General features: G+C 42.9%; 1 protein-coding gene across 1 annotated transcript in view; it reads left to right on the plus strand.

The window, feature by feature from the left end:
* Nucleotides 1-3,992, plus strand: part of LOC307047691 (NACHT, LRR and PYD domains-containing protein 12-like) — a 57,718-nt gene extending 53,726 nt beyond the window's left edge. The window contains exons 11-14 of the mRNA XM_079694807.1: nt 365-624; nt 1,166-1,282; nt 1,401-1,542; nt 3,036-3,992. Of these exons, the coding sequence (XP_079550933.1) occupies nt 365-624; nt 1,166-1,282; nt 1,401-1,542; nt 3,036-3,445 (929 nt within the window). The 3' untranslated portion in view covers nt 3,446-3,992. The remainder of the gene's footprint in view (nt 1-364; nt 625-1,165; nt 1,283-1,400; nt 1,543-3,035) is intronic.
* Nucleotides 3,993-9,515: the final 5,523 nt, after the last annotated feature.

A 9,515-nucleotide genomic window follows, 5' to 3' on the forward strand; every position in this document is an offset into this window, starting at 1 on the left:
CTAACAGTTAGTTTTATTCTTCTTTTCTAATGCACCTGCTGTTTCCTTCACACTGTCAGTCTGGTTAAACTCTGTAAACAAAGATAATGAAAAAGGACACAATCAAGTTTTTATCACAAACTTTCCGGTGGTATTGTTTTCATAACAAATAAAGTTGATGGATAAGAGTTAATGCTCACATCCAGACATGTTACAGAACAATAATAAAACGTAACAAATAACAAGTGAAGGATATCAACTGGTACATGCTTTGAAGGGTTCAAAGTCCTTGACAAACCAATATGTTACCTTTGAACTCAAGACATTGATTATGCAGAGATGAAGCTGTTTCAAAGCAACAGATGACCAGCTCTTTGCTCCACAGCGCTGCTCCTGGACGGCCTGTTGTCTGTCGTCCACATCACTGATGAAGGCCTGAGCTTCTTGGAGCCGCTGGAGGTCACACCCACTCACGTGGTGGTGAACGTGCTTCACCTCTCTCTCTATGGCCTTATCATCGATACATTTAAAAGGCTTCTAAAGTGGCGGATAAAGGGCCAAATTCTGCTGTTCCTGCGACCCCCGGTCAGAGAGGAGCAGATACTGGATGTATTTCTGCTGCAGAAAAACGTCCCTAAGGAGGAGGTAAAGTCAGCCTCTATTCATGCTCACTGTCAGACGAGACACTTGATTTTAACCACAGATGTTTCCACAGAGAGAGTAAGATCTATTGTTTTTTTGGATTCTCTCTCAGCTTGTATTTCTGTTTGCCAGTGTCACTTGATACTTAAGGAATTATGGTAGTCACAGCACAAACCTGAAAGGCTTCCTGAGATGGATCATGTGATCTCATCCTTACTCACTATGTGTTGACGCTCGGGCAGCAGTCTTTTGTGTTGCATAAATGCTATAAACAGAAAAGACTTCAAAGACTTATGTGAGAAGTATTCTATATTCCACATCCCTGTTAAAAATAACGGTATTCCTCAATAGCTTATATCCAAGAATTAAATAACTTTTTTGTGTCCCGATACAGAGAGGGAACATTTATTTAAAGATCACATCTAAAAATAACAAATGGTGATGGATGATAATATACAATCAATTACAAACATAATAATAAGGATATATCGCTCCTGACTGTGAGAGCATGAACTAAAGTGATCAAAATGTCCTGTGACTGAAGGTTGCTGTCAAACAAGAAAGTGCTGTGCTCATCAAGATGTCCTCCAGCTGTAAGCTGGACATTGATCACAGTTACAGTGTGCACTGTGAACCTGAGGGCTTCCACATTCAGCCTGAGGTGAGTCACTGATACTCCTCTAAAGAAACACAATGATCATTAACACAGGTTTCGCTGCATATGGATTCACAATCAGGAAAGAAACAGATAAACTTGAACTTCTGCTTCTGGTTTTCAGCATGAAGACTTTGAATCAATGTTTGGACCAAATTACCATCCGACATTTGAAGTTTTCCTGACGACGAGAACAGAGAGAGTGGTTTTGAAGGTCCAGGACCAAGGTGGAAATGAAGTCTGGAAACGGCACGTGTCACTGGAAGGTACTGACTCCAGTGATAGGCTGGATATACAATAGAAAGTTTAGCTTTAATTTTCCATCTCATGTCGATCTCTGTTAATGCTCCATGCGGTTGGCAGCGCATCATTACTACTTCAAACACACAATTACATCTACTAGAAGTCTCTGTATGTAAACAATAGTAAAAGCTGGAGCTGGTTGTGGTTCTGAAGCAGCGTGGAGTTACAGTCGTCAGCTTCTCCCGGTTAGAATACCTTCAGTGTTCCTGGTTCAGGATGTTTTTTATTATTCCGTCGCTATTTTGCCGCGCTTCTCCCGCATTGAACATCCGTTCAAACATCAAAACGTTCAGCTCGGTCGGACCACTCGCCATGAAACACGATGTGGCTGTAAGTCCCATCGACACAGTCCAATCGTCCCCCAATCTTCACTTGTATATCACCGGTCCATGCCTCAACAGCTCTACACCAAATCTGAGATCTCACCATAAGCCGTTTCCATGGAAACGCATCCCTCGCCATAAAACATGATGTCGCTATAACTCCTATGCAAATGTTCAAAAAGTGCTCAAACACTCCAGCCGTGAAGACATCTACGGGACAGTTTTGAGATTTCTTCAAATGCCGTTGCCATGGCAACAAAATGCTCGCCTTGAAACACGGTTTTCTCATAACTTCAATGAAAATGCTCCAAACAGCCTAAAACTTCACAGGTTTGGTAACTATGCAGCCATCAACGCATCTAAGCGTATTATGGGGTGTCGTCAAATGCCGTTGCCATGGCGACAGATCATTCACCATCAAGTTAGTTCAAAAGTTTGCAGTTCAAATATTCTGCTGCTTTTCCAAGCCTTTTTACTTTATTTTCTTCTCTCATCACACATTCAAGCCCCCAGTGTTCATGTATCATTTCAATCTAAATTATTCACTTTCTTCATTACATTTCAGCATAGCAGTTTAGCGTCAGCTTTTCAGCATAAAGCATTCCCACTAGCAATTTCTTCAGGAATTGCATTCTCTTATTAATGCATGCTGTTCGGCTGATGCTAACATTTACTCAGCTTGTTTCTCTGATTTACCTGAGATGCAGACGTCCTATAACTAAAATCCTTCACCGAGTTAAAATATACATTTAAAAAGCACCAAGATCTAACAAGTGTATGGTGAAATTGTGGTTACAAACTGGATAAAAAGTCAGTTTATGACCTTTGGCAGACAACATCGACGCATGACTAAAGGGAATAAAACGCCGTCACAGGAGACCAGATGAAATGCACCGTAACCTTCATTAAAATATATAACAATGGAGTAGTCGTTTTTAGACATTTTGATGTTACATAAAATAACTTTGAAGTGAAGAAAAATCCCCCACTGGGATGTTGAGGAACATAAATATCTCTTTATCTCTGAGGGGGAAAGTCATTCACAGAGTACATGTTATCTGTCTGCTGAGTGAACACGTTTTTACATTTAAGTAATGTTACATAACAAAGTATTTTGCTTGTTTATCTTCCAGTTCCAAGACGGGAAATGTCCCAGAGAAATGTCCCAGCAGAGGACAGAGTCCCAGCAGAGAGCAGAGTCCCAGCAGAGGACAGAGTCCCAGCAGAGGACAGAGTCCCAGCAGAGAGCAGAGTCCCAGCAGAGCGCAGAGTCCCAGCAGACCAGAGGCTCGGTGGCCCAGTTCGGACACAGTTCATTAAGAGAGTGTCTCAAGCTAATCTGGACCAGCTTCTGGATGAACTTCTTGAGAAGGAAGTGATCACTTATTCTGAAATGATGTCAGCCAGAGTGAAACCCCAAATTGACAAAGCCAGAGAGGTGGTGGACACGGTGCGAAGAAAAGGAGCTGCAGCCAGCAGGGTTCTGATCGATGCTCTCCGAGAGATAGACCCGTATCTTTACGGGGAGCTCGGCTTGAGCTGAAGCAAACGTGTGATGAGTGTAATCTCTAGATCAGTCGCCCGGTGTATAATCTCACCTTTTGGTACAAACGATAATAAACGATGTATGAATGATAAACTAATTGTGCTCGGACTATCACATCATCCTATGAGGAAAATGCTTTTCAGCGTTTATGATTTGGTTGCGGCTTTAGCTCAAAGGCAAGTGATAAATGATATGGTGATGTAATCATTTAGTAGTAGACTTGTAAGAGTTTGTTTCTTTATGGTTTGTTGGAGCCAATTTGCTTTGGGTTGTGCACGGGGTTTGTCTATGTGTGTGTGAACGCGTCATCATCCAATCTGCTCACCTGGGAGCACGGGAGGTAATTAACCTTTATATGTGGGCACAGGTGATCAGCTGGGAGAGGTTAGAGAGGAAGCCACACGTTTTTCAACCGTGTTGACCGTGATTGTTTGTGTCTGAGCGTGTGCGTGATAGTTATGTTTTAACCAAGATTTTAGATAGGCCTACGTGAGTCGTAAAATAACATGTTAACCTTGGAGAAAGAAATAAAGCATTACAAATGGCGTCATGGTGGACCTCATCCTTCACCACAACACGCGTTGGGAACTCTGACTGCTCACGTCCATGAGTGGCCTTTTTGATGAGCGATCGCCGCTACATGGTTTATTGCACTTACTCTAAGTTGAGAATAATGTAATGTTATATATATATAAATAATTGTGAAAAAGGTCAGTTGGCATAGTGAGTACTTTACATATTTTTTTCAAGCTAATACTTTTGTACTTTTACTTAAGTAACAGTTCTACACTGCTGTATTAGTACTTTCAATGAAGTTCTGCAAGGATATGAACAGAAGTTTTCCATTTGGTGTCTTGCTGAAAGAAGAGCTTCATTAACGAGTCTGAAACACTAAACTGTAAACACACGACAGGTAACGATGAGGTTAATCTTGCAGGGGTCACAGATATAATTGGTCTCATGTCAGATGTGAGTGCAGGTTCATTCCCTGACAGTGGCCTCGTTAGGCCCTGATTAAGCCTCGTTCCCTGTCAGCACAGAGGCCTCTAATTACCCAGAGAGCCTAGCTGTTTACATCAGCAGACAAGCAGCAATAATGAGTCCATATCTTTTGCAGCAGGTCAAAGGCCATTAGAGGAGACGCTTCTTCAACTTCACTGAAAGTCACTTTAAAGGTGAATGCATCCATTGCTTTAACCACTAGGACCACCAGGGGGCAGAACACGTCAGGACTCTAAAGTGCTCAGACTTTCAGAATAAGAGCATTTCTCAGGAATTTGTTTTGATGTATCGTGGACGGTGCAGATATAGAAACAGTAAAACAAATTAGGATGTTATAAAAGAGCAACTATTAACATTTTATAAAATAAATATGATCTCTAGTGAAAGAGTCCATTTAAATCATTAGTTATAAAATAAGTCAAAGTTTTTTAATCACAAGGTACATTTTCAAGAGGAAAATGGTAATGTGTAAACTATTTCAATCCAAAGGTAACTTTAACTTAAAAAGACAGTTTATGATCAAATATGTATTTAAGTACAAATTAAAACCGAGTTTGTGGGAGATAATCTCCCTCTGGGGGGAACACAGGGATTTTAGCCTTTGCAGACCATTTACATGCACTAACACCTATAGAACACTACAGGGAAGGGAAAAGAGCTCAAAACTAAAAGCTTACATTGCAAATAAGCATGAAAATATTGAACATAGGGATTCATTCATTACTCAATTAGTTAGTTATGCTAAACCCAAGCAAGAAGAAGATAACGGTCCTATTTTGTCCTGCAACAAAATAACAACCTGAATGAGGAAGGGTGCAAAAGCCTCTAGAACAAAGTAACCTCTGATTTCTGTTTACACTTTCAGACACTTAGCGAGGCTTTTACTGCGGCAGAGAAAGCCTCAGCTGCTGTGTCTCTGGCATTAAGCGGGATAATTATAAGTGACGATATGAGCGAGGTCGGGAGTGAAGGTGAGAGGAGAAAATATGAGAAACAGTAGTAGTAGGGAGCCACAGTGCACTCAGATATCACAAAAACAAGACACTAACACAAGCCTTTTGATTGTATTCTCCCTGCGTCACACTGCAGCAACAGGAAGCATGCATGTTATGAAATGCACACATTCAAGTCAGTGAAATGCAAACATTCAGAAGAGACCTGATGCAATGCTGAGAGGAATCTATTGAATACATCTTTTTGGGCCCAATTCCAAACCGCCCCCTACACTCTGCCACATTAAATTCCATTCCAATCTAACGCGTGTGGAGGAGGAGTGTGTTATCAAGCCCTTCACCAGAGAGTCTGCATCACCTGACTTCAGCTGGTGCACGACCTGACCGTCCGTTATGAAACACGCTAGGGATGTAACGATATACCGAATATCGCAATAAATAAACGTCTCAATACGGTCGTGAGACTGACAAAATCTACCGCGACATTACATGATTAAATTTTCAAGGGAGACCTGTCCAACATGGCAGCAAGTAGGTTACAACATGAACATGAAACAACAGATAACACAAAAGGACATGGTATCTACAGGGCTACATGTACATACCTAGAGACATTGACAAGTACCAAGAGTATATTTATATCTCGCCCTGTCAATAAGCCTCACCTTCTTAGTGTTATGCCCACCGAGATATGCATGCACCTTGCGGGAGCGCGCACAGCGTAAAGCAAAACCTCCCAGACATTTCAATGATCTGTACGGCAAAGTACGGTTTGGAAAATATATCATTTCCTTTTGGAGGGCATGCATAACACGGCAAACACCAGAGCCTCGCTGCGGGGAAACGTTGGCGCTGTTCCGAGTTTGTTCTAATCTGTCAACATGACAGACTGCTTTCAGATTTTTCCGTCATTGTTAAAAAAATATTCGGTTAACGCGACCACTGGTGTCCCAGCAACATCAGTACCAAGCGAGAGAGTTGTTTCCAGAGCAGGGGATATTGTAAATGCCCAAACACCCCAGCTTCTACCTGGAAATGTGGACATTCTCATATTCCTAAAAACCTGTCTGATGATGCTGAGTGAGTGACTTAGTGAGTTTGAATTGAGTTACTTGAAAAACTAAAGTGAAACTTGATTTATTTTATTGCGGTCTGATTATAAATGTCCTTGTTTATTTGTGAGATGCAGTGGCATAAAGAAAATGCCTACTTTGTTTGGTAGTACTAGTAGGTAAAGAAACACTGGTTGTTCTTGTTCCAGTCTGTTACTGTCACTTTGTTTTTGACTCTTTAAAATACTGCTATCCTACAAAAAGGCTGTAAAAATCAGATTTATTATGTAATAAAGAACATTTTACAAGTAAAAAATAAATACATTTCAAAATAATAATAATAATTTCAATATCGCGATAAATACCGTACCGTGGACTTGAGATCCCGATATTATCGTACCGTGAGTTTTTGGTATCGTTACATCCCTAAAACACGCTGTTTAAAAATAGTTCCTGCAATCATTCCCTGTAAACTGCACAACAAGAGACATTTAATATCGACATACAGATGTAAACAACTTCATGTGACCTTGTATTGTTATTGACTTAAGGATTGTGATGGGTTGACATAATTCACCCTTGGAACTATGGGTTGGGGTACGGTTCCGCACGGACATTGTAGTGTACAGGAACTTCCTTTTCCGGTCAGTTAGTTTCCCGGGCTTGACAGTGTTTACTTTCTGTTCCATGTTGAATAAAAGACTAGCTTTGTCTTTTGACACATCACCTCTGACTCCCGTCTCTCGGCACTACATTGGTGACCCCGAAGTAAGTTTTGTGGAAGTATCCGAGACTGAATGACTGACTGACCGAACATGGCAAATCACGCCGTTCTTCTCAAAATGGCGGAGTTTTTGGAGACTTCCGCGGCAGCATGCTTCGCCCTCCGTGAGATAATAGGGGACGACGCACACTATTTCCACGTCGTCTTGGCACTGGGAAGCTCCACCCTGACGGTGGGCTTTATTACATCTCTCCCTGCTCAAGTTAAATATGCAGCATTCAAGGCTTTCCTGCTCAAGACCTTCGAGTTATTACGGCCGGAACGAGCCTGACCTCTGTTCGCTATGAATAGCCTGGGAGACAGCAAGCCTTCCCAACACATGCAAATGATGCTAGGTACGGAAGAACCAAACTTTCTGCTGACCGTTTCTCCCTGGCCATCCAGCGTTCCCCCCCCACCGGTAGAGGCATGCTAACTAGTAGAAGACATCTCCTTCCGTCTCCTCGGCGCAGAATTCCTGTGCGCTCACGGACTACTGGCGGACGTCAAGAACAGCCGCCTGTTGGACGCACGGACGTTTGCCTCGTTCGCTATTCTCCACGGCGAGGTATCATACGGCGGGCTCTCCAGCTCAGTCTCACAGGGTGACAAGTATCAACGCCTTCTCAGTGAGTTCCTCAGCTTGATGCAGCCCACCTTTTCCGCCGTAACTACCAAACACGAGGTCGAGCACCACATTGACACTAGAGGCCCCCCAGTCTTTGCTAGGGCCCGTCGGCTCAACCCTGACATGCTGGCGGTTGCCAATATGGAGCGTCTGGGCATCATCCGCCACTCGGACAGCCCTTGGTCCTCACCGCTCCACATGGTCCCAAAACCAGCCGGCGGGTGGCGACCGTGTGGAGACTACAACGCCACGACACCAGACCGCTAGCCAGTCCCTCACATCCAGGACTTCTCTGCTCACCTAGCGGGCAAGCTGGTTTTCTCCAAAGTGTACCTGGTGGCTACCACCAGGTTCCGGTGCACCCCTCAGACGTCCCCAAAACAGCGGTGGTTACGCCGTTCGGGCTGTTTGAATTCTTGCATATGCCATTTGGACTTAAAAATGCAGCTCAGTCCTTTCAGCGGCTAATGGATTCGGCGCTCAGAGACATGCCATTCATCTTCGTCTATTCAGACGACATCCTCGTCGCCAGCTGCTCTGAAGAAGAGCACCAGGCACATCTCCGAGACCTTTTCACGAGGCTCCACCAACAGGGCCTGATCATCAACCCGGCGAAGTGTCAGTTCGGGTTGTCCTCCATCCACTTCCTCGGACATCTCATCAACAAAGACGGAGCCGCCCCCCTCCCGTCGAAAGTGGAGGCCTTGTCCGCCTTTCCCCGAATGCACACAACTCGGGTGCTCCGAGAGTTCCTCGCCATTGAACGCTCGACTCCAGCCCGTGTGTTTGCTGGTTCCTGTTTGCCTGTTCTGGTTTCATTGGTTCGTGCTCCAGTGTGAGTCTTTCTCTATTTCCTGCTGTGGATTAATCCTGCCCTGAATTGAGAGGCAACATCAGTTCTCCTGAGAGTGTCCGTGGGAGATTTTGTGTTTCCGTTACAGCAGGGGTGTCAAACTAAATTTAATCGCGGACCACATTCGCATTTTGGTTGCACTCAAAGGGCCGGTTGTAACTTTAAGACTATATAAATATACATATATAATATATATTAAATCATGTATTATATTACATTATTACCTCTGCATTGGATTATTACTGATAGGGTAAAGACTTCATAAGTAACTACGTCTGAAAGCAGAAGTCTAGGACAAATAATTGCAAATCTCTTCAGTGTGCATGTCACAAAACGAGATGCATTGTGGGACATGTAGTTTATGGTAAATGTGCTTCTGTAAAGCTTCATGTAACCGTATAATAAACGTTTTATATTCTTTGGAAGCTCTTGCGGGCCACAGAAAATGAGGTCTTGAGTTTGACACCCCTGCATTACACTGTTCACGAAATGCTTTCAGTAAGTAACTGATAAAAGACATTTGCATTTTAGTGTCTTTTATTTCTAAAGGTTTAATGCTGCAACATTTCCTCCTTCAAATGTTGACACATCCTATATGTGTTGAGTTGTGGATTTACATTAGGCCTCATGTTAAAAGGATACAAATTGAAGTTTTTTGTGGTATTTTGTTCATGTGTTAAAGTAACTTTTAACACACACCTTAAAATCAAACCCTTTTTAAAGAGCCTGTGACAGCCTCCCAACAGCTGTTGTGCAATAAGATATTGGGCTACTAGTAATTTCGAACCGTCAGTTTAAGAAAGAAGGTGCGATACC

This window comes from Notothenia rossii (genome assembly GCF_949606895.1).
Source record: "Notothenia rossii genome assembly, chromosome: 7".
Classification (NCBI taxonomy): Eukaryota; Metazoa; Chordata; class Actinopteri; order Perciformes; family Nototheniidae; genus Notothenia; species Notothenia rossii.